The following is a 25,770-nucleotide window of genomic DNA, read 5'->3' on the forward strand; positions in this document are numbered from 1 at the left end:
ACAAGTTTGTCATGACATTCATTACAAACAACAGCTGGAGGAACAGATACCACAAGTTTACAGCAGATACACTTAACTTTGGTCGATACAGCACCAGACAGCGTTTTTCCAGAAGTATCTTCTGACTCAGTGTAAATCTGGGACATCTTGCAATATGTAATAGAAAAAACAACATATAAAGCAAAATTGATCAAATTCCTTAAATGACAGTTTCAGGAATGGGAAAAAAAATGCCAGTGAACAAGCTTCTAGCAACCAGAAGCAATAAATAATGAGACTTAAATAATGTGGAGACAATAGTGACGCCCATATTTTTTAGCGCCAAAAAAAGACGCCCACATTATTTGGCGCCTAAATGCTTTTGGCGCCAAAAATGACGCCACATCCGGAACGCCGACACTTTTGGCGCAAAAAAACGTCACGTATGACGCCGGAAACAGAAAAAAAAATTTGCGCCAAAAAAGTCCACGCCAAGAATGACGCAATAAAATGAAGCATTTTCAGCCCCCGCGAGCCTAACAGCCCACAGGGAAAAAAGTCAAATTTTAAGGTAAGAAAAAAAAAAATTATTCATATGCATTATCCCAAATATGAAGCTGACTGTCTGAAATAAGGAATGTTTGAACATCCTGAGTCAAAGCAAATAAATGTTTGAATAAATATATTTAGAACTTTATATAAAAGTGCCCAACCATAGCTTAGAGTGTCACAGAAAATAAGACTTACTTACCCCAGGACACTCATCTACATGTAGTAGAAAGCCAAACCAGTACTGAAACGAGAATCAGTAGAGGTAATGGTATATATAAGAGTATATCGTCGATCTGAAAAGGGAGGTAAGAGATGAATCTCTACGACCGATAACAGAGAACCTATGAAATAGACCCGGTAGAAGGAGATCATTGAATTCAAATAGGCAATACTCTCCTCACATCCCTCTGACATTCACTGCACGCTGAGAGGAAAACCGGGCTCCAACCTGCTGCGGAGCGCATATAAACGTAGAATCTAGCACAAACTTACTTCACCACCTCCATAGGAGGCAAAGTTTGTAAAACTGATTTGTGGGTGTGGTGAGGGGTGTATTTATAGGCATTTTGAGGTTTGGGAAACTTTGCCCCTCCTGGTAGGAATGTATATCCCATACGTCACTACATGAAAGAAATGTTTAATATGATTTATACATAAAGTGTGAGAGAGTTGGCACAAAGCCTGGACTTAAAACTAAACTTGCATTTGTAAATAATTACATAGCAAGCTAGTTTGTTCTTCATTAAAGTATTCATTCTGCTTTAATGTTTAATAAGAATATTAATATTCTGAAATAAATCACAGGTAGGTTAATAAGCATGGTCTTTCAAGTGCTTAGAGAAGACAACCTTAAGAGTTAAAAAGGTATTCGTAGTTGATCAAAAACCGTATAATGAAACAGACAAATTGAGCAGTACACAATATATATTCTAAATAAATTTACGTTAAAAAACCTTTAATAGCCGTATACTGAGCTGCAGTGTAAAGATGAAACATAGGCACTGTTCAAGGATATTTAAAAAACTAAACTAAAATACATGTAATTGTGTATGAAGCAATGTGTGCCATTCCCATTTGAAAATATTCGTTAGCTAAACCATAAAGCTCACCAATAAGTACTAATGAAAAAAGTTGGCATACAATAAGGTCAAAATAGCAAGCTATGCTTCACTTTCATTAGTAAATGAAAACTCAATAAAGCTGTCCTCTTAAAAAGATGGGCAAGTGAAAGCACTCCATTCATACTTCATAAATGTAATTTGCTCAAAAGATATAAAAAATTACTATAACCCCTCGGTTTGGCATAACAAATGTAAAAGTTTGGCTATAACTTCAAAATTAGGGTGCCGCGCTTTTCTACAGAACTGAAATGGGTCTAGATTTTCTCATATGAAGAAATAATCAAAAGTTCCCTGAAGTGAGAATTTTGAGAGTAAAGAACCATGCTTATCTTCCTGATATAAACATGGCTGCTCAACCAGCCAATTACATCTAAGTACTTGAAAGCTTACAGTAATGCTACCGTCCAATGAGACCAGTGACGTTTACCAACCAAAGAATAATAACTATAACAAAGTAGGTCTGTGCACCCACAGCAACACACAAACTAGCAAGTCACTCGTCTATGAAACAATTATTTGTAAGATAAATACTTGTTTTGTTGCTGAAGTGATCCTCTGACACTAAGTAAGAACTTATTAAAACAGTAAATGATTCTAAAACATACAGAAGACGGAAAATTCTAACAGTAGGGCAAATGCAGTGCATAATATGAGAGCCCAATCCTGACACTGTATACATGGGGGGGGGGGGGAATTACCATTTGCATCAGAGCATTTTTCTCAGAGACGATAATGTTAAAATAGGTTAAATAGACAACTCTTTATATTAGTGTTACAATGTTTGTAAGCTGCGTGTCACCATAAGATATAAAATAATTGCACTGTGTGTGTGTGTATATGTGTGTAATTGCTGTGCCCCTTTACGATGACAGCACTGCATAATAAAAGGTGCTCTTATCCACATTTAGAAAACCTAAGGAACGTGATCTTACTTATTACATGGATAGCAGGCAGATGATGAAATGATGACCATAGTTTCTTTTAGTAACAAGTCATCACCCACCAATAAGAGAGATATTAAACGTTATGTCAGGGAGCTGTTTTTAAAAAATAAATAAATAAAAAATAAAAAAAGGATGACATAATATATTAAAAATAAAATCCACAAATAAGCATAATAGCACAAGGCTTGCAATTTGTAGCCTATTCTGCCATAAGGAATCCCTCTAAATCATGGTTCTTTACTGTTAACTATATTATGCGGGAGAACATGACAGTAATGTGTTATCTTGTGGCTTTTAGTGTGGCTGACACACAATTGTTGCATTGTTGAATTGCATTGTAGAGGCCATTTAACTGGCTTGAACATGTCAGACGTGAGTAAATAGAACTTAGACTTTCAGTGTCCACCAGGTCTCCTTTGGTACTTGTCCAGTGATTAAAGGTGGTACAGGAAAACACAGGACCTCCATGCCTTCAAGTTCTGCACAGGGAAATTATTTTGATTGTCTTAGGAATAGGAACATAATCCTAAATCTACATTTCTATAAAGGGAATGGCAATTAAAACAATGTTCCAAAATTAACATACAAATATTACAAATAAAAATAAGCAGCAATTCTGGGCATGTCCAACTGGGAGTGCACCAGGAAAAGGTGGCATTATAGTCTGCCTTTGGGAGCTGTACGGAAGTTGGAGCATCAGATCTTCTATTGTCGACTTGAATTCCAGCACTATGTGGCTTCAAGAGTATAGTGCTCCATGCTACAAAGCAAGTATAGCCCCCGCAGAACTGATTCAAGCTTCAGGAGGTCCCCCCATTTTTACCAGGGCATACCTGTCCGCGTCCTTTTACGTTGCTTTTTACAAAGGCAATAGACAGGTAACCCAAATACTCCTATAAGACAAGAAATTGGTATTAATGTGGAAGGTTAAAACATTAAAAATACAACATATAAATATTTATACAAATGTAAAAGCAAACACATTCAATTCCTACAAGGATAATGTGTTAAAGGGATAGAAATGTCAAAATTTAAATGCAATATGCTTCTATTAGCAAAAATACTTCTGGTAAATGTTATTACTGTTTATCAGCAGCATATACGCATATGCTCTATGGGCCTGTACACCAGCATTCATACACAAGCCACTGCTGACTCTCTGAGAAGGTGTGGTAAGTCTTTACTACTGCACCAGCAATCTGAGCAGGGATGGTGTTTGAATACTGGTGCACAGGGTACTCACAGCATATGTGTGTATGCTGCTGAGAAACAGTAATAACTATTACTAGAAGTATTTTTTCTAATGGAAGAATATTGAAAAAATGCATCTATTTTAATTTTAAATGCATTTATGCACATTTTAATTTTGACCTTTCTATCCCTTTAAAGGGACATGAAACCCAAAATATTGCTTCATGATTTATATTGGGCAAGCAATTTTACACAACTTTCCAATTTACTTCTATTATCTAATTTGCTTCATTCTTTTGCTATCACTTGTTGAAAAGCATTCATAGGTAGGCTCAGGAGTAGCAATGCACTACTGGGAGATAGTTGCTTATTGGTGGCTGCCCTTATATGAAGTAAATTGGAAAGTTGTTTAATTGCTTGAAGGGGGGGGAGGTGGTGAGGGCTGGGGGTCTCAACACTACAGAAAATAATGAAATAAAACGCTAAAAAACAAATATTTTGTTACTGGCAGACTATTTGCCAGTAACAAATATGGCGACAGGCAGTGGGAGGGTAAGAAAGAGACTGTCTGCCAGTACCCAAGATGGTGGTGACCAGTAGGATGGAGGAGGGAAGTGAGCTGTTTAAGAGGGATCAGGAGGTGGAAGGGTAATCTCTACACTACAGCACAAAGTAACCTTACAAGATAACCGATTAACCACTTCACTGCCAGGAATTTGAAAAAAAGAGTGGCGCACAGCTACAATTAGCGGCCTAATTACCAAAAAACAATGGCAAAGCCATGCATGTCTGCTGTTTCTGAACAAAGGGGCTCCCGTAGAAGCTTTCACAGCTTGTCTTATGACTGCAGTAGTTGTGTGAAACTAAATTCAGTGACAAAAAAACAAAATTTATGCTTACCTGATAAATTTATTTCTCTTGTGGTGTATCCAGTCCACGGGTTCATCCATTACTTGTGGGATATTCTCCTTCCCAACAGGAAGCTGCAAGAGGACACCCACAGCAGAGCTGTCTATATAGCTCCTCCCCTAACTGCCACCCCCAGTCATTCGACCGAAGACAAGCAAGAAAAAAAGGAGAAACTATAGGGTGCAGTGGTGACTGTAGTTTAAAAAAAACCCAAAAAAACACCTGCCTTAAAATGACAGGGCGGGCCGTGGACTGGATACACCACAAGAGAAATAAATTTATCAGGTAAGAATACATTTTGTTTTCTCTTGTAAAGGTGTATCCAGTCCACGGGTTCATCCATTACTTTTGGGATACCAATACCAAAGCTTTAGGACACGGATGAAGGAAGGGACAAGGCAGGAACTTAAACGGAAGGCACCACTGCCTGTAAGACCTTTCTCCCAAAAATAGCCTCCGAAGAAGCAAAAGTATCAAATTTATAGAATTTAGAAAAGGTATGAAGCAAAGACCAAGTCGCCACCTTACAAATCTGTTCAACAGAGGCCTCATGTTTAAAAGCCCATGTGGAAGCTACTGCTCTAGTAGAATGAGCAGTAATTCTTTCAGGAGGCTGCTGGCCAGCAGTCTCATAAGCTAAGCGTATTATACTTCTTAGCCAAAAAGAAAGAGAAGTTGCCGAAGCCTTTTGGCCTCTCCTCTGTCCAGAGTAGACAACAAACAAAGCGGTTGTTTGACGAAAATCCTTCGTAGCTTGTAAATAAAACTTTAAAGCACGAACCACATCAAGATTGTGTAATAAACGTTCCTTCTTTGAAGAAGGATTAGGACATAGTGAAGGAACAACAATCTCCTGATTGATATTCTTATTAGATACCACCTTAGGAAGAAACCCAGGTTTGGTACGTAACACTACCTTATCCGCATGGAAAATCAGATAAGGGGAATCACATTGTAAAGCAGATAACTCCAAAACTCTTCGAGCCGAGGAGATAGCTACTAAAAACAGAACTTTCCAAGATAAAAGCTTAATATCTATGGAATGCAAAGGTTCAAACGAAACCCCTTGAAGAACTTTAAGAACTAAATTTAAACTCCATGGCGGAGCAACAGGTTTAAAAACAGGCTTGATTCTAACTAAAGCCTGACAAAACGCCTGAACGTCTGGAACCTCAGCCAGACGTTTGTGCAAAAGAATAGACAGAGCAGAAATCTGTCCCTTTAAGGAACTAGCTGACAAACCCTTCTCCAATCCTTCTTGGAGAAAAGATAATATCCTAGGAATCCTGACCTTACTCCATGAGTAACCCTTGGATTCACACCAATGAAGATATTTACACCATATCTTATGATAGATTTTCCTGGTGACAGGCTTTCGCGCCTGTATTAAGGTATCAATGACCGATTCGGAAAAACCACGCTTTGATGGAATCAAGCGTTCAATCTCCAAGCAGTCAGACGTAGAGAAATTAGATTTGGATGTTTGAAGGGACCTTGAAGTAGAAGGTCCTGCCTTAGCGGCAGAGTCCATGATGGAAAGGATGACATGTCCACCAGATCTGCATACCAAGTCCTGCGTGGCCACGCAGAGGCTATGAAGATCACAGAAGCTCTCTCCTGCTTGATCTTGGCAATCAGACAAGGGAGCAGAGGAAACGGTGGAAACACATAAGCCAGGCTGAAGGACCAGGGCGCTGCTAGAGCATCTATCAGCGCTGCCTTGAGAACCCTGGACCCGTAACAAGGAAGCTTGGCGTTCTGACGAGACGCCATGAGATCCAGTTCTGGTTTGCCCCAAAGTTGGATCAACTGGGCAAATACCTCCGGATGGAGCTCCCACTCCCCCGGATGAAAAGTCTGCCGACTTAGAAAATCCGCCTCCCAGTTCTCTACTCCTGGGATATGGATAGCTGAGAGATGGCAAGAGTGAACCTCTGCCCATAGAATTATCTTTGAAACCTCCAACATTGCCAGGGGGCTCCTTGTTCCCCCCTGATGGTTGATATAGGCTACAGTCGTGATGTTGTCTGACTGAAATCTGATGAACCTGACCGCAGCTAGCGGAGGCCAAGCCTGAAGAGCATTGAATATCGCTCTTAGTTCCAGAATGTTTATCGGAAGGAGGGCCTCCTCCTGAGTCCACAAACCCTGAGCCTTCAGGGAGTTCCAGACTGCACCCCAGCCCAGAAGGCTGGCATCTGTCGTTACTATAGTCCATTCTGGCCTGCGGAAACTCATTCCCTTGGACAGATGGACCCGAGATAGCCACCAGAGAAGAGAATCCCTGGTCTCTTGATCCAGATTTAGTAGAGGGGACAAATCTGTGTAATCCCCATTCCACTGATTGAGCATGCAAAGTTGCAGTGGTCTGAGATGTAGGCGGGCAAACGGAACTATGTCCATTGCTGCTACCATTAATCCGATTACCTCCATACACTGAGCCACTGACGGACGAGAAATGGAATAAAGAGCACGACAGGAAGTTAGAAGTTTTGACAACCTGACCTCTGTCAGATAAATCTTCATTTCTACTGAATCTATCAGAGTTCCTAGGAAGGAAACTCTTGTGAAAGGTGAGAGAGAACTCTTTCCTTTGTTCACCTTCCACCAGTGAGACCTTAGGAATGCCAGAACAATGTCCGTATTGGACCTGGCGATTTGAAAAGTTGACGCCTGTATCAGGATGTCGTCTAGGTAAGGGGCTACTGCTATACCCCGCAGTCTTAGAACCGCCAGAAGGGACCCTAGAACCTTCGTAAAGATTCTTGGTGCCGTGGCTATCCCAAAGGGAAGAGCCACAAACTGGTAATGCCTGTCTAGGAAGGCGAACCTGAGAAACTGATGATAATCCCTGTGTATCGGAATATTATTATTATTATTCTTTATTTATAAAGCGCCAACAGATTCCGCAGCGCTGTTCATAGGTAACAAAGATAAAAGGACAGTACAATATGAGACACCAGACAAAATTTAACAAACAAATACAGGAGGAATTGGGAGCCCTGTTCCCGTGGGAACTTACAATCTAAATGGGTAGGAGGGTGAGAAACAGGAGGTGGGGACTGCAAAGGTGGGAGTGATGTTAGTGTGAAGTTAGATGAGGGTAACTATTAGGCAAGTGGAATTCATTAGTTACTGATTTGGTTATAAACTTCCCTGAACAAGAAGGTCTTTAGGGAGCGTTTAAAGGAGGAGAGGTTGGGGGAAAGTCTGACAGCACGAGGAAGTGCGTTCCAGAGGGTTGGTGCCGCACAAGAGAAGTCCTGTAGTCTAGCATGAGAGGAGTTGATGGTAGAAGAGGCAAGGAGTAGATCGTTGTTGGATCTTATGGGACGGGCTGGAGTATATTTGTTGATGAGTGAGGACAGGTATGGGGGGGCTGCATTGGTAAGGGCTTTGTAGGTCAAAGTGAGAATTTTGAATTTAATTCTGCTGTGAATGGGGAGCCAGTGAAGGGACTCACAGAGGGGTGCGGCAGATACAGAGCGTCGGGAGAGGTGGATTAGCCTAGCAGAGGCATTTAGGATGGATTGAAGGGGGGAGAGGCGGGAGAGAGGAAGGCCAGTTAGTAGGTTGTTACAGTAGTCAAGCCGGGAAATTACTAGGGAATGGATTAGCTGTTTAGTAGTTTCAGCGCTCAGAAAAGGACGGATTTTGGAGATATTGCGTAGGTGGTTGCGACAGGATGAAGAGAGCGATTGGATGTGGGGTATGAAGGACAGATTGGAGTCGAGTGTAACTCCAAGGCAGCGGACTTGGGGTGATGGGGAGATAGTGGTGTCACCGACAGTGATAGTAAAGTTAGAAACTGGAGTAGAATTAGTTGGGGGGATTAGAAGAAGCTCAGTCTTGGACATGTTGATTTTTAGGTGGTGAGAGGCCATCCAGGAAGAAATGCCAGATAAGCAGCTTCTGATGTGGGAAAGGACAGACGGAGAGAGTGCAGGGGTGGATAGGTAGATCTGAGTATCATCAGCATAGAGGTGATAGTTGAAGCCATAGCTACTAATAAGTTGACCCAGCGAGGAAGTATAAATAGAGAAGAGTAGAGGGCCTAGAACAGAGCCTTGAGGTACTCCAACAGACAGAGGCAGTGGAGAGGATGAGTCACCAGCAAATGAGACAGAAAAGGATCTATTAGAGAGATAAGAGTGGATCCAGGAGAGGGCAATGTCACAGAGTCCAAGGGAGCTGAGAGTCCGTAAGAAGAGGGGATGGTCAACAGTGTCAAAGGCAGCAGACAGGTCAAGTAAGATAAGTATAGAATAGTGGCCATTGTTTTTAGCAGAAAGAAGATCGTTCGTAACCTTGGTGAGGGCAGTCTCAGTTGAGTGTTGGGGACGGAAGCCAGATTGCAGGGGGTCAAGCAGTGAGTTGGAGGATAGGAAGTGTGTTAGGCGATCGAAAACTAGTTTTTCTAGGACTTTAGAAGCTAGCGGAAGTAGTGATATGGGGCGGTAGTTTGCAGGAGAATTGGGGTCGAGGGAGGGTTTTTTGAGGATGGGGGTGACCTTTGCATGTTTGAATGATGATGGAAATGAACCAGTAGTAAGGGATTGGTTGAATATGTGAGTAAGAGCTGGGGTGAGGGTAGAGGACAGAGAGGGTATTAGATGTGAAGGGATAGGGTCAAGGGGGCATGTAGTGAGGTGTGAGGAAGATATTAGGGAACTCACTTCATTCTCAGTGGTTGGGGGGAAGGTACTGAGAGTGTTGGAGGGGGTGACCGGGGGTGCAGTTGAAAGGTTGCAGTCTTGTGGTGGGATGTTGCTTCTGATGGTAAGTGTTTTGTTGAAAAAGTAATCTGCCAAGTCTTGAGCACTAAAGTCAGATGAGGGGGGTGGTGCAGGTGGATAGAGGAGAGTGTTGAAAGTGGAGAAGAGACGCTTAAGGGTTTGAGGAGTGAGAAGATATGAGAGAAGAGAAGTAGTTTTGCTTGGCTAAGTGAAGGGCAGAGGAGTAAGAATAAAGAATGAACTTATAGTGTAGGAAATCGTGTTCAGAGCGGGATTTCCTCCAGGCACGTTCAGCAGCACGGGAGCATTTTTGTAGATAGCGTGTTTGCTGAGAGTGCCAGGGCTGGAGCTGACGACGTGGGGTTTTGCGTATTTGTGGAGGAGCAAGGGTGTCGAGTGCAGAGGAAAGAGTATTGTTATAGTGGTCTGTAGCAAGGTCAGGGCAGGATACCATGGAAGTGTGGGGAAGGTGTTTTTGAATAAGGATAGAGAGTTGGAGAGGATCCACAGTGTGCAGATTTCTACAGGTGCGGAGGCGAGGGGTAGAAATAGGTTTAGCCTGTACATTGAGATTATAGGTGAGCAGATCGTGGTCTGAGATGGGAAATGGGCGACAGGTGACATCAGAAGGGGCGCAGAGGTAGGAGAATACCAGATCAAGAGAGTGTCCGTCACGGTGAGTAGGGAATAGGGTGGATTGTGAAAGACTAAAGGAATTTGTGAGTGAGAGAAGTTTAGAGGCAGCAGGGGTAGATGGGTTATCAATGGGGATGTTGAAGTCCCCTAAGATTAGAGCAGGTGTATTTGTAGAGAGAAAGTGAGAAAGCCAGGCAGCAAAGTTGTCGAGGAATTGGGAGGTTGGTCCAGGGGGGGCGATAGATAACTGCCACCTTGAGGGAGAGGGGGGAGAAAATGCGGATGCAATGGACTTCAAAGGAGGAGAAGGAGAGAGATGGATGAGGATGGAGGTGCTGATAGGAGCAGGAAGGGGACAGTAAGATTCCAACACCGCTACCATGTCTCTCACCTGGCCTAGGTGTGTGGCTAAAGTGGAGACTGCTGTGCGTTAGATCAGCAATGGAAGCAGTGTCAGAGGAAGAAAGCCAGGTTTCAGTAATTGTTAGAAGATTGAAAGCGTTAGAAAAAAACAGGTTGTGAACAGTTGTAAGTTTGTTGCAGACAGAGCGTGCATTCCAGAGGGCACAAGAAAAGAGAGGGGATAAGCGCTGTGGGTTAATGGAGATGAGATTGTTGGGCTCACGTGACCTTGAGTTTGTATTGTGGGGGACTGAGCGAGAGTGTATGAGTGTGGTGATTGCTGCGGGGCCAGGGTTAGGAGAGATGTCACCACAAGCAAGCAGTAGTAGCAGTGAAAGTGACAGAAGGTGAGAGTGAGACTTGTAGGAGCGCGTATGACTAGACACAGGAGAGTAAGATGGGGAAGTATTGCTAAGGAAACAGAGTAGTTCATGAGAGGACAGCATAGGGGATGAGAGGAGGGAGGGAGAGATAAGGATAGTGTGGGGATTATTGATGTTATAAGGGCATGCAGTGAGTTTTAGGAAGATGGCAGACAGAAAGATCAGAAAGGACATAGAGAGCATTGTGCAGGTGTACAGTTAGTAATGATTACCTGTTAGTGGGGTCTGCAGTTTCCCAACTCCATTTCTTAACTCGGCCACTTATAATTCAGAGCCAAGGCCTCAGAGCCAGCTCTCAGCTGTATATAGTGATACAATTAGGGTTGGAATGATTTGATTCAAGGCAGCTGTGATTACAAGTAGACTAGTTAGGAAGACTGGCGTTACACACTTGTAAATTAGATGGGGGGGTGAGCAAATGGCTGGGGAATGCACACAGAAATTATACAATGGAGCTGATAACAATTATACAGAAAAAGTCATAAATTCAGACATCAGAGAAAATGCATTACAACCAGGGCATAAAATACAGAGAAGGAAATGCATACCAGTATATTGAAAAAGCATTAAAGGGACGTGGGATAACAACCAGGGCATAAAATACAGAGAAGGAAATGCATACCAGTATATTGAAAAAACATTAAAGGGACGTGGGATAACAACCAGGGCATGAAATACAGAGAAGGAAATGCATACCAGTATATTGAAAAAACATTAAAGGGACGTGGGATAACAACCAGGGCATGAAATACAGAGAAGGAAATGCATACCAGTATATTGAAAAAACATTAAAGGGACGTGGGATAACAACCAGGGCATGAAATACAGAGAAGGAAATGCATACCAGTATATTGAAAAAACATTAAAGGGACGTGGGATAACAACCAGGGCATGAAATACAGAGAAGGAAATGCATACCAGTATATTGAAAAAACATTAAAGGGACATGGGATAACAACCAGGGCATGAAATACAGAGAAGGAAATGCATACCAGTATATTGAAAAAACATTAAAGGGACGTGGGATAACAACCAGGGCATGAAATACAGAGAAGGAAATGCATACCAGTATATTGAAAAAACATTAAAGGGACGTGGGATAACAACCAGGGCATGAAATACAGAGAAGGAAATGCATACCAGTATATTGAAAAAACATTAAAGGGACGTGGGATAACAACCAGGGCATGAAATACAGAGAAGGAAATGCATACCAGTATATTGAAAAAACATTAAAGGGACGTGGGATAACAACCAGGGCATGAAATACAGAGAAGGAAATGCATACCAGTATATTGAAAAAACATTAAAGGGACGTGGGATAACAACCAGGGCATGAAATACAGAGAAGGAAATGCATACCAGTATATTGAAAAAACATTAAAGGGACGTGGGATAACAACCAGGGCATGAAATACAGAGAAGGAAATGCATACCAGTATATTGAAAAAACATTAAAGGGACGTGGGATAACAACCAGGGCATGAAATACAGAGAAGGAAATGCATACCTGTGGAGAGATGAGATGATGAATAGTTAGAACAATGCTTCATGTTCTTAGTAGAGCATTCTAGATGATAGCATTATGGATTTAACTCCATTTCTTAACTCGGCCACTTATAATTCAGAGCCACTTTGAATTTCAGAGCCAAGGCCTCAGAGCCAGCTCTCAGCTGTATATAGTGATACAATTAGGGTTGTAGAATATGTAGATAAGCATCCTTTAAATCCACGGTAGTCATATATTGACCCTCCTGGATCATAGGTAGGATGGTTCGAATAGTCTCCATCTTGAAGGATGGGACCCTGAGAAATTTGTTTAGGATCTTGAGATCCAAGATTGGTCTGAAAGTTCCCTCTTTCTTGGGAACTATAAACAGATTTGAATAGAAGCCCTGCCCCTGTTCCTCCTTTGGAACTGGGTGGATCACTCCCATAACTAGTAAGTCTTGAACGCAATGTAAGAATGCCTCTCTCTTTATCTGGTTTGCAGATAATTGTGAGAGATGAAATCTCCCCTTTGGAGATGAAGCTTTGAAATCCAGAAGATATCCCTGGGAAACAATCTCCAGAGCCCAGGGATCCTGGACGTCTCTTGCCCAAGCCTGGGTGAAAAGAGAAAGTCTGCACCCCACTAGCTCCGGTCCCGGATCGGGGGCTACTCCTTCATGCTGTCTTAGAGGCAGCAGCAGGCTTTTTGGCCTTTTTCCCCTTGTTCCAAGCCTGGTTAGGTCTCCAGACTAGCTTGGACTGGGCAAAATTTCCCTCTTGTTTTGTAGAAGAGGAAGATGAAGCTGCGCCACTCTTGAAGTTTCGAAAGGAACGAAAATTAGTCTGTTTAGTCCTTAACTTGTGGGACCTATCCTGGGGAAGGGCGTGGCCTTTTCCTCCAGTAATATCAGAAATGATCTCCTTCAGTCCAGGCCCAAATAGGGTCTGCCCTTTGAAGGGGATATTGAGAAGTTTAGACTTTGAAGTGACATCAGCTGACCAGGATTTAAGCCATAGCGCCCTACGTGCCTGAATGGCAAAACCTGAATTTTTAGCTGTTGGCTTGGTTATATGAAAAACGGCGTCAGAAATAAATGAATTGGCTAACTTAAGAGCTTTAAGCCTGTCAAGGATATCATCCAACGGGGTCTCTACCTGTAAAGCCTCCTCCAGAGACTCGAACCAGAAAGCCGCTGCAGCAGTGACTGGGCAATGCACCAAGAGGCTGGAGAATAAAACCTTGTTGAATAAAGATTTTCTTAAGGAAACCCTCTAATTTCTTATCATAGGATCTAGGAAAGCACAACTGTCCTCAACAGGAATAGTTGTACGCTTAGCTAGGGTAGAGACTGCTCCCTCCACCTTAGGGACCGTCTGCCCCAAGTCCCGTGTAGCGGCATCTATAGGAAACATTTTCTTAAAAGCAGGAGGGGGAGAGAACGGCACACCTGGTCTATCCCATTCCTTAGTAATAATTTCTGAAAACCTCTTAGGGATTGGAAAAACATCAGTGTAAACAGGCACTGCAAAGTATTTGCCCATTTTACACAATTTCTCTGGGACTACAATGGCGTCACAGTCATTCAGAGTCGCTAAAACCTCCCTGAGCAACACGCGTGTTCAAGCTTAAATTTAAATGCTGTCATTTCAGAGTCAGACTGAAGTAACGCCTTCCCTGAATCAGAGAAGTCACCCACAGATAGAAGCTCTCCTGCTTCAACTTCTGCACATTGTGAGGGTATATCAGACATAGCTACTAAAGCGTCAGAGAGCTCTGTATTTGTTCTAGCCCCAGAGCTGTCTCGCTTTCCTTGTAACCCTGGCAGTTTGGACAATACCTCAGTGAGGGTATGATTCATAACTGCCGCCATGTCTTGTAAAGTAAACGCATTGGACGCGCTAGATGTACTTGGCGTCCCTTGAGCGGGAGTTATAGGTTCTGACACGTGGGAAGAGCTAGATGGCATAACCTCAGGTGATAAATCTTTAAAAGCCATAATATGGTCTTTATAACTTATAGAAAGGTCAGTGCATTTGGTACACATTCTAAGAGGGGGTTCCACAATGGCTTCTAAACATAATGAACAAGGAGTTTCCTCTATGTCAGACATGTTTAACAGACTAGTAATGAGACCAGCAAGCTTGGAAAACACTTTAATAAATGTGAAAAAAGCAATAATAAAAAACGGTACTGTGCCTTTAAGAGAAAAAAACTACCACATAAACTGCAAAACAGTGAAAAAAAGTAGTAAACTCTACGAAATTTTTACTGTGTGTATAAGGGACTAAAGCAGCATTGCACCCACTTGCAAATGGATGATTAACCCCTCAGGCCCAAATACGAATTAGAAAAACTTAAAACCTTTTAACAAACAGTCAAACACACTGCCACAGCCCTGCTGTGGCTCCTACATGCCCTTAAAAACGATTTTCGCAGGAACAAAACCCTCTATAGAGGTCCTATAAGCCAGAGGACTCCTTCAGGGAAGCTGGATGTCTCAGACTGAAAACGAAAATAGGCCCCTCCCACCATGCACTCAAAGTCAGAGGGCCTTAAAAAAGTACTCCTAGGAGTAATCTAACAAGCCATGTGGAAATTAGGCCCCAAATAAAGATTTATCACCCTTATTTATAAATCATGCAAACGTTTTTACACTAAGTAATATAGGTTTTAACATGAATATTATCCCTTTTTGCAAGCATGATCCCAGTTGTTGTTAAATCACTGTATCAGGCTTACCTTAAATATACCAGGCTCTGTCAGCATTTTCTAGACCTTATCATCTCTCTAGAAAAAAATATACTGAACATACCTCAAAGCAGGCAATCTGCAGACCGTCCCCCCAACTGAAGTTTTCTTTCCATACTCTTCAGTTATGTGTGAGAACAGCAATGGACCTTAGTTACAAACCGCTAAGATCATCAAACCTCCAGGCAGAAGTCTTCTTCCAATTCTGCCTAAGAGTAAAAACAGTACAACGCCGGTACCGTTTAAAAATAACAAACTTTTGATTGAAGGTAAAAACTACACTAAGTCACCACATCTCTCTTGATACTTCCTTTCTTGTTGAGAGCTGCAAGAGAATGACTGGGGGTGGCAGTTAGGGGAGGAGCTATATAGACAGCTCTGCTGTGGATGTCCTCTTGCAGCTTCCTGTTGGGAAGGAGAATATCCCACAAGTAATGGATGAACCCGTGGACTGGATACACCTTTACAAGAGAAAAACTTTTTTTGCAAACTAGGTTTTTTATATGATCGTATTTGATGCCAAATAGTGGCATAAAATATACCAAAATGGGTCTAGATCAATTCCTTGGGTTGCATTCTTCAATAATATATATAGTTTTCATAAGTAAATAGAAAAAAACACCCAAAGGGTCTATTTCTGTTTAAAAGGAACAAAAGCAAAAATGCTAAAAATTGTCCGGTACTTTGAGAAAGTTTTTCTTTGAAATTTTCGGTAGTAAAGGGGTTAATAGGTACCATTGATATTGTATTAAAAATAAGGAGTGTGAGAAGAGTCTCTTTAAATGATAGTTTAAAAGTATTGTGCACCTCATACATACTTCTATTCTACTTCAATAATAACAAAACTTCCTCTTTCATTGGCCTGCAATGCATCATTTTTTAGTTTAAATCCTACAAGGTCCTACCAGATAGAACCTATTACCTATCACATACTGAATTATTATTCTTCGTACATACCTCAGGACTACATCTGAACGTATCATAATTCATATCTGCCCACTAAAACCAGAGTCACCTGGTACATACTGTATGACTACATCATTTCAAGATACACAAATTTAGCAAACCTAGAATTGTGTGACGTTTTGAACTACAAAATTGTTTTGTATCTTGATTCTAGGTTTAACTTTTTTTTCATAAGGGAATTATACTGTTTAAATACTGGGATTAGAAGGCAGGTTTAAATATTTTTATGTAATACATTGTATAGATTAGATGAGGAGGTTGTTAGACAGTGAAAGGGGTTTGTACAATTTGGATTTCCCTAACTGTCTCCATCTGTGCAGGCTGTCGGGAGAGTTCTAGGCATGGCTCTGAGCCACACAGAAGGTTACAGGATTATACTTGAGTAAAGCCGGCTGTTTGATCGCAGAGCGGAGTATGACCATCTGCCAGTACAAGTATAACAGGCCAAGCACTAAGCTGGTATAATTAAGCAGTCCCCCAACACCAAAAAAAATTGATGAGCACAAGTATGTATTGAGATATATACATATATATATATATATATACACACATATATATATGTGTGTGTGTATATGTGTGTGTGTATGTGTGTGTGCGTGTATGTGTGTGTGCGTGTGTGTATGTGTGTGTGTATGTGTGTGTGCGTGTATGTGTGTGTGCGTGTGTGTATGTGTGTGTATGCGTGTATGTGTGTGTGCGTATATGTGTGTGTGTGTATATGTGTGTGTGTGTGTGTGTGTGTTTTAAAACAGTTTGGCTGAATGAGCTGCAAGAATTCTATGGCTGACAGTAAAAGGATGCTAAAATAGTTTTAATAGACTCTTCTTTGTTTCAGCAAATGGATTAGATAGAGAAAGATAGATAGTTTATATAGATATGTGTGTGTGTGTGTGTATATGTGTGTGTGTATGTGTGTGCGCGTGTATGTGTGTGTGCGTGTATGTGTGTGTGTGTATATGTGTGTGTGTGTATATGTGTGTATGTGTGTGTGTATATGTGCGCGTGTATGTGTGTGTGCGTGTGTGTATGTGTGTGTGCGTGTATGTGTGTGTGCGTGTGTGTATGTGTGTGTGCGTGTGTGTATGTGTGTGTGTGTGTGCGTGTATGTGTGTGTGCGTGTATGTGTGTGTGTGTATATGTGTGTGTGTGTATATGTGTGTATGTGTGTGTGTATATGTGCGCGTGTATGTGTGTGTGCGTGTGTGTATGTGTGTGTGCGTGTATGTGTGTGTGCGTGTGTGTATGTGTGTGTGCGTGTATGTGTGTGTGTGTGTATATGTGTGTGTGTGTATATGTGTGTGTGTGTATATGTGTGTATGTGTGTGTGTATATGTGTGTGTGTATATGTGCGCGTGTATGTGTGTGTGCGTGTGTGTATGTGTGTGTACGTGTATGTGTGTGTGCGTGTATGCGTGTATGTGTGTGTGTGCACAAAATGTAAAAACTGTTCCAGCAAACAAGGTGTTTATCTGTTCTAATAATAGTAATCTATCGGAAGACTGCAGAATTTTTATAATTACAGTGTTTACCCTCTCTTAAACAATAAAAGAATCTATTTAACTGAAAGAAAAACAACGTAATATCTCTTTAACCATGGACAATATCTATTTTCATTGCCACAAATATATAGAAATATTCGCTTACCTATTACGACTGCTATAGCTCCAAGTGCAATGCCTAGAACTAGTAACAGGGGTGCAATGAGTAGCTTTCCAGCTGAAAAAGAAGCACAATTACTTTTGTAGAATCCATTAGCCATTGATATGAAATATGAGTTACACATTAGCCTTTTAATAAAAATGATAGAGATACAACTATAATCAAAATCTTCTAAAAATAAAAGATACTCTCTTAAAATGATGATGGTTACACATTTAAAGGTAAAGGTATCAGGAATATGTAGAGGTAATTAAGGAAATATCACTACAAAATAGCATGCAATGTTTAATATACCATAGAAATGCATTTTTTCTCTGGAAAATTGATGTATACAATGACAGGAGACGAGTCTAAATAAGAGAACCATTATAACAAGCTTTAGTAAAAAGGAAAATAAACTACAAATTTGATCATGCATTTTAAGCAACTTGTTTCAATCATTACAAACATTTCTTGCATGAAAAATTGACCTGAAGTCTAGTAATTTATCACTAATCATTACTTGTTTTCTTGTAGCAAAAGTTTATCAAATTTGAGAAAGCAGTTTCACTCCACTTTTAAAATAGATAATTGACTTGGTTCCTGAACTGTTCAGGATGGGTGTCCAGTTTGTATGCTCAATGCCATTGAGCATTCAGTCCTAAAGGACCATTTCCTGGTAGCTTTAAAATCAAACCAAACAGCTTAAAACATAAAATATTAGTTTGCACGGAGGAAAAAAAGTTAAAGTGACAACACCTACCTAGAGATTATAATATAAAAAGTTTAGTTCTATGATAAAGCTTATGAAACTCAAAAAAAAAGTTTAGTTATGCTTAGTAAAACAACATTGTACTTTTATTATTAATGATGCAACATTTCATGTAATTTAGCTCATAAAATTGTGGCTTTTCTATTTTTTTAAATCTGGAAATGCACACTGCAGACTTCTCAAGACTAACCCTGTTACATATCAGTTACATATCTTTGCCTAATCGGCTTCAGTAACAACTGCAAAAAGAATGCAGATAATACCATGGTTAGTGTTCTCCTGAAGTAAGCACGAATTGGCTTCTCCAGATATGGCAGGTTTGGGTGTTGAGAAACAACAGTAGCAAACAAGAGGTTAATTTGTTTTATAAATGTGTAGACTTGACTGTTATGTTATTCTATAACAGTGATGGCGCACCCCAGATATTTTGAAACTACATTTATCATGATGCTTAGGCTCTATGCAGTCTAGTTGAGCATCATGGGAAATGTAGTTCCTAAACTTCAGGAGTGCCAAGGTTAGCCATCACTGTTCAATAGCAACGTAACAGAAATCTCTTCTAATGACATTGTGTCTGCTGTTCCTTTATAGCATTTAGAGACCTAAAATTATTATATATACATATATAAATTTATAATTTAAGGTCTCTGTTGTGTTAAAGCAGGGATGGGGAACCTTGGCCCTCCAGATGTTTCAGAACTACATTTCCCATGATGCTCAACTGGACTTCGGAGTGCCTAAGCATCATGGGTAATGTAGTTCTGAAACATCAGGAGTGCCAAGGTTTCCCATCCCTGTGTTAAAGGAATATAAGTGCTGGGAAACTATATACACATGCTATAAAGGGACAGCAGACACAATGTAATTGGAAGACCTTTATTTTATGTACTGGAAGATAAATGTGGGCATGGATTTATCATGCAAAGATTTTCCAGGATGTAACATAAAATCTTAATCTTTACTGCACTTCTAAAAAAAAACAAGACAAGAAAAAAAAAAAAAAACTAAAAAAAAGCACTCAAATAGGAAAAAACAGAAGCAATGAACACTTACCTCATTTAGGCCTAGATTTAGAGTTCGGCGGTAGCCGTCAAAACCAGCGTTAGAGGCTCCTAACGCTGGTTTTGGCCGCCCGCTGGTATTTGGAGTCAGTGATTAAAGGGTCTAACGCTCACTTTACAGCCGCGACTTTTCCATACCGCAGATCCCCCTACGCCATTTGCGTAGCCTATCTTTTCAATGGGATCTTCCTAACGCCGGTATTTAGAGTCGTTTCTGCAGTGAGCGTTAGAGCTCTAACGACAACATTCCAGCCGCCTGAAAATAGCAGGAGTTAAGAGCTTTCTGGCTAACGCCGGTTTATAAAGCTCTTAACTACTGTACCCTAAAGTACACTAACACCCATAAACTACCTATGTACCCCTAAACCGAGGTCCCCCCACATCGCCGCCACTCGATTCAAATTTTTAACCCCTAATCTGCCGACCGCCACCTACGTTATACTTATGTACCCCTAATCTGCTGCCCCTAACACCGCCGACCCCTGTATTATATCTATTAACCCCTAACTTGCCCCCCACAACGTCGCCGCAAGCTACTTAAAATAATTAACCCCTAATCTTCCGACCGCAAATCGCCGCCACCTACGTTATCCCTATGTACCCCTAATCTGCTACCCCTAACATCGCCGACCCCTATGTTATATTTATTAACCCCTAATCTGCCCCCCTCAACGTCGCCGACACCTACCTACACTTATTAACCCCTAATCTGCCGAGCGGACCTGAGCGCTACTATAATAAAGTTATTAACCCCTAATCCGCCTCACTAACCCTATCATAAATAGTATTAACCCCTAATCTGCCCTCCCTAACATCGCCGACACCTACCTTAAATTATTAACCCCTAATCTGCCGACCGGAGCTCACCGCTATTCTAATAAATGTATTAACCCCTAAAGCTAAGTCTAACCCTAACACTAACACCCCCCTAAGTTAAATATAATTTTTATCTAACGAAATAAATTAACTCTTATTAAATAAATAATTCCTATTTAAAGCTAAATACTTACCTGTAAAATACATCCTAATATAGCTACAATATAAATTATAATTATATTATAGCTATTTTAGGATTAATATTTATTTTACAGGCAACTTTGTAATTATTTTAACCAGGTACAATAGCTATTAAATAGTTAAGAACTATTTAATAGTTACCTAGTTAAAATAATAACAAATTTACCTGTAAAATAAATCCTAACCTAAGATATAATTAAACCTAACACTACCCTATCAATAAAATAATTAAATAAACTACCTACAATTACCTACAATTAACCTAACACTACACTATCAATAAATTAATTAAACACAATTGCTACAAATAAATACAATTAAATAAACTATCTAAAGTACAAAAAATAAAAAAGAACTAAGTTACAGAAAATAATAAAATATTTACAAACATAAGAAAAATATTACAACAATTTTAAACTAATTACACCTACTCTAAGCCCCCTAATAAAATAACAAAGCCCCCCAAAATAAAAAATTCCCTACCCTATTCTAAAATACAAATATTACAAGCTCTTTTACCTTACCAGCCCTGAACAGGGCCCTTTGCGGGGCATGCCCCAAGAATTTCAGCTCTTTTGCCTGTAAAAAAAAACATACAATACCCCCCCCCCAACATTACAACCCACCACCCACATACCCCTAATCTAACCCAAACCCCCCTTAAATAAACCTAACACTACCCCCCTGATGATCTTCCTACCTTGTCTTCACCATGCCAGGTTCACCGATCCGTCCTGGCTCCAAGATCTTCATCCAACCCAAGCGGGGGCTAGACATCCACTGAAGAAGTCCAGAAGAGGGTCCAAAGTCTTCCTCCTATCCGGCAAGAAGAGGACATCCGGACCGGCAAACATCTTCTCCAAGCGGCATCTTCTATCTTCTTCCATCCGATGACGACCGGCTCCATCTTGAAGACCTCCAGCGCGGATCCATCCTCTTCTTCCGACGACTAGACGACGAATGACGGTTCCTTTAAGGGACGTCATCCAAGATGGCGTCCCTCGAATTCCGATTGGCTGATAGGATTCTATCAGCCAATCGGAATTAAGGTAGGAATTTTCTGATTGGCTGATGGAATCAGCCAATCAGAATATAGTTCAATCCGATTGGCTGATCCAATCAGCCAATCAGATTGAGCTCGCATTCTATTGGCTGATCGGAACAGCCAATAGAATGCGAGCTCAATCTGATTGGCTGATTGGATCAGCCAATCGGATTGAACTATATTCTGATTGGCTGATTCCATCAGCCAATCAGAAAATTCCTACCTTAATTCCGATTGGCTGATAGAATCCTATCAGCCAATCGGAATTCGAGGGACGCCATCTTGGATGACGTCCCTTAAAGGAACCGTCATTCGTCGTCTAGTCGTCGGAAGAAGAGGATGGATCCGCGCTGGAGGTCTTCAAGATGGAGCCGGTCGTCATCGGATGGAAGAAGATAGAAGATGCCGCTTGGAGAAGATGTTTGCCGGTCCGGATGTCCTCTTCTTGCCGGATAGGAGGAAGACTTTGGACCCTCTTCTGGACTTCTTCAGTGGATGTCTAGCCCCCGCTTGGGTTGGATGAAGATCTTGGAGCCAGGACGGATCGGTGAACCTGGCATGGTGAAGACAAGGTAGGAAGATCATCAGGGGGGTAGTGTTAGGTTTATTTAAGGGGGGTTTGGGTTAGATTAGGGGTATGTGGGTGGTGGGTTGTAATGTTGGGGGGGGGGTATTGTATGTTTTTTTTTACAGGCAAAAGAGCTGAAATTCTTGGGGCATGCCCCGCAAAGGGCCCTGTTCAGGGCTGGTAAGGTAAAAGAGCTTGTAATATTTGTATTTTAGAATAGGGTAGGGAATTTTTTATTTTGGGGGGCTTTGTTATTTTATTAGGGGGCTTAGAGTAGGTGTAATTAGTTTAAAATTGTTGTAATATTTTTCTTATGTTTGTAAATATTTTATTATTTTCTGTAACTTAGTTCTTTTTTATTTTTTGTACTTTAGATAGTTTATTTAATTGTATTTATTTGTAGCAATTGTGTTTAATTAATTTATTGATAGTGTAGTGTTAGGTTAATTGTAGGTAATTGTAGGTAGTTTATTTAATTATTTTATTGATAGGGTAGTGTTAGGTTTAATTATATCTTAGGTTAGGATTTATTTTACAGGTAAATTTGTTATTATTTTAACTAGGTAACTATTAAATAGTTCTTAACTATTTAATAGCTATTGTACCTGGTTAAAATAATTACAAAGTTGCCTGTAAAATAAATATTAATCCTAAAATAGCTATAATATAATTATAATTTATATTGTAGCTATATTAGGATTTATTTTACAGGTAAGTATTTAGCTTTAAATAGGAATCATTTATTTAATAAGAGTTAATTTATTTCGTTAGATAAAAATTATATTTAACTTAGGGGGGTGTTAGTGTTAGGGTTAGATTTAGCTTTAGGGGTTAATACATTTATTAGAATAGCGGTGAGCTCCGGTCGGCAGATTAGGGGTTAATAATTTAAGGTAGGTGTCGGCGATGTTAGGGAGGGCAGATTAGGGGTTAATACTATTTATGATAGGGTTAGTGAGGCGGATTAGGGGTTAATAACTTTATTATAGTAGCGCTCAGGTCCGCTCGGCAGATTAGGGGTTAATAAGTGTAGGTAGGTGTCGGCGACGTTGTGGGGGGCAGATTAGGGGTTAATAAATATAACATAGGGGTCGGCGATGTTAGGGCAGCAGATTAGGGGTACATAGGGATAACGTAGGTGGCGGCGGTTTACGGAGCGGCAGATTAGGGGTTAAAAGTGTAATGCAGGGGTCAGCGATAGCGGGGGCGGCAGATTAGGGGTTAATAAGTGTAAGGGTAGGGGTGTTTAGACTCGGGGTACATGTTAGAGTGTTAGGTGCAGACGTAGGAAGTGTTTCCCCATAGGAAACAATGGGGCTGCGTTAAGAGCTGAACGCTGCTTTTTTGCAGGTGTTAGGTTTTTTTTCAGCTCAAACTGCCCCATTGTTTCCTATGGGAGAATCGTGCACGAGCACGTTTTTGATGCCGGCCGCGTCCGTAAGCAACTCTGGTATCGAGAGTTGCATTTGCGGTAAATATGCTCTACGCTCCTTTTTTGGAGCCTAACGCAGCATTTGTTTGAACTCTCGATACCAGAGTTAAATTTATGGTGCGGCCAGAAAAAAACCCGCGGAGCGTTAACAGCCCTTTTACCGCCGAACTCCAAATCTAGGCCTTAGGATTTTACATAAAAAAAACATTCTGTATAGTTTGAATTCCAAAGCATAGAATAAGCTTGCTTTACGGTCAGTTTGAATGGTTTCACATTAATATAATAAAACACACTAAGCGTTCCGTGATAAATTGGAGATAAGATTTTGAATATTTAGTGAGAGTGGAACAAAAACACAGTTTATATGAGATACTGTTCAGCCTTCCAAGCTGAGTTCTGAATAATAAAAATTAGATTACATAAAAAAATATTTTTATAGTGGCTATCTCATATGGCTTCTAGTAATGCAACCCAATTCATTTCTATGGAATAAGGTCTCACTAAATATCTTTACAGAGCATGACTGCTGATCACAAGTTTTCATGCAGTTAAAGGCCCAGCATTCCATGCACTCACCACAAACAGAGCCTCGCACTAATCTCCTTACATGCGGTCTCTCAGGGAGGTAGCGGTATTTGCATCCAAATATACTGAGGTTTGACGTGTGATCTCCAAAGAATCGAAGCTGGCGGTATCGCTCCCCACAACGGTAACAGAAATTAGTGTTACACTGAGAACAGGTCATGTGGTCACAGCCTTCTGTTCTCTGAATATGGACCTTTAAAAAAGATATAAATCATAAATTATACATACATTACACACACACACAGTGCCCTTTAATTGCTTATGTGACGTTTCTGTGGATATCACCCATTACTCAGATGTCCCCAAAATATCACCTATGAAATTAAAGGGCCCTATGGTAAATAAATAAATTACAGACACATACATTTTATATATATATATATATATATATATATATATATATATATATATATATATATATATATATATATATCCACAATACTTTATTAGGAAGGGGTTCAAATTTACTAGCACAGAGGGGAACAAAGTTACTAGCCCACTCAAAGTCAAAAATAAACTTGTATGCAATTTTAAACAGATTTCCAATTTACTTCTATTAACTATTTTGCTTTGTTCTCTTGTTTGAAAAGCATACCTAGGTAGGCTTAGAGGCAGCAATACACTTATAGGAGCTAGCTGGTGATTGGTGGCTGAACATATATGTTTCTGGCCATTGGCTCCCCAGATCTGTTAGATAGATAATATACACATATAACCATCTTTATAAGATACTCAAGTGCTGCCAACCTATCATGGGAAGACAAATAATCAATGACAAGGCAGATTGACAAATTACATTTCATTCCCTACTGCCAGGATAGACTGCTTAATACCTTCTCAAAAATAACCTTATTGTACAGTTTTATACATTTGTTGTTGTTGCTAAAGGGATAGTAAAGTCAAAATTAAACTTTCATGATTCAGATAGGGCATATCATTATAAACAACTTTCCAATTTACTTTTATCATCAAATGCGATTTGTTCTCTTGGTATTCTTAGTTGAAAGCGAAAGCTAGGTAGGTTCGTATGCCAATTTTTAAGCCCTTGAAGGCCGCCTCTTATCTGAATTCATTTCACATTTTTTCACAGCTAGTGGGCATTTCATGTGTGTTATATAAATAACATTGTGCTTACGCCTGTGGAGTTAGCACTAATTGGCTAATATGCAAGTCTGTCAAAAAAATCTGAGATAAGGAGCCAGAGGCTTAGATACTCACAGAGTTAAACGTGTATTATAACTGTGTTGGTTATGCAAAACTGGGGAATGGGTAATAAAGGGATTATCTATCTTTTTAAAAGTAAATTTATGCTTACCTGATAAATTAATTTCTTCTATGGTAAGACGAGTCCACGGATTCATCCTTTACTTGTGGGATATTATCGCCCTGCTAACAGGAAGTGGCAAAGAGCACCATAGCAGAGCTGTCTATATTGCTCCTCCCTTAGCTCCACCCCCAGTCATTCGACCGAAGGTACAGGAAGAAAAAGGAGAAACTACAAGGTGCAGAGGTGTCTGAAGTTTAAATAAAAAAAATATAATCTGTCTTAAAATGTCAGGGCGGGCCGTGGACTCGTCTTACCATAGAAGAAAT

General features: G+C 40.4%; 1 protein-coding gene across 2 annotated transcripts in view; it reads right to left on the reverse strand.

Annotated features, from left to right (window-relative positions):
• Nucleotides 1-1,454: 1,454 nt before the first annotated feature.
• The window catches only part of RNF217 (ring finger protein 217), a 221,611-nt gene continuing 197,295 nt past the window's right edge, over nucleotides 1,455-25,770 (reverse strand). Inside the window, exons 4-6 of one of the 2 annotated variants that reach the window (XM_053710721.1) lie at nucleotides 24,200-24,370; nucleotides 17,704-17,775; nucleotides 1,455-3,489 (exon numbers count right to left, since the gene is read on the reverse strand). In XM_053710721.1, the coding sequence (XP_053566696.1) occupies nucleotides 17,743-17,775; nucleotides 24,200-24,370 (204 nt within the window). In that variant the 3' untranslated portion in view covers nucleotides 1,455-3,489; nucleotides 17,704-17,742. Of the gene's footprint in view, nucleotides 3,490-17,703; nucleotides 17,776-24,168; nucleotides 24,371-25,770 lie in introns of both variants that reach the window. The other variant, XM_053710720.1, reaches the window with a different exon arrangement.

The sequence above is a fragment of the Bombina bombina genome, chromosome 4 (genome assembly GCF_027579735.1).
Source record: "Bombina bombina isolate aBomBom1 chromosome 4, aBomBom1.pri, whole genome shotgun sequence".
Classification (NCBI taxonomy): domain Eukaryota; kingdom Metazoa; phylum Chordata; class Amphibia; order Anura; family Bombinatoridae; genus Bombina; species Bombina bombina.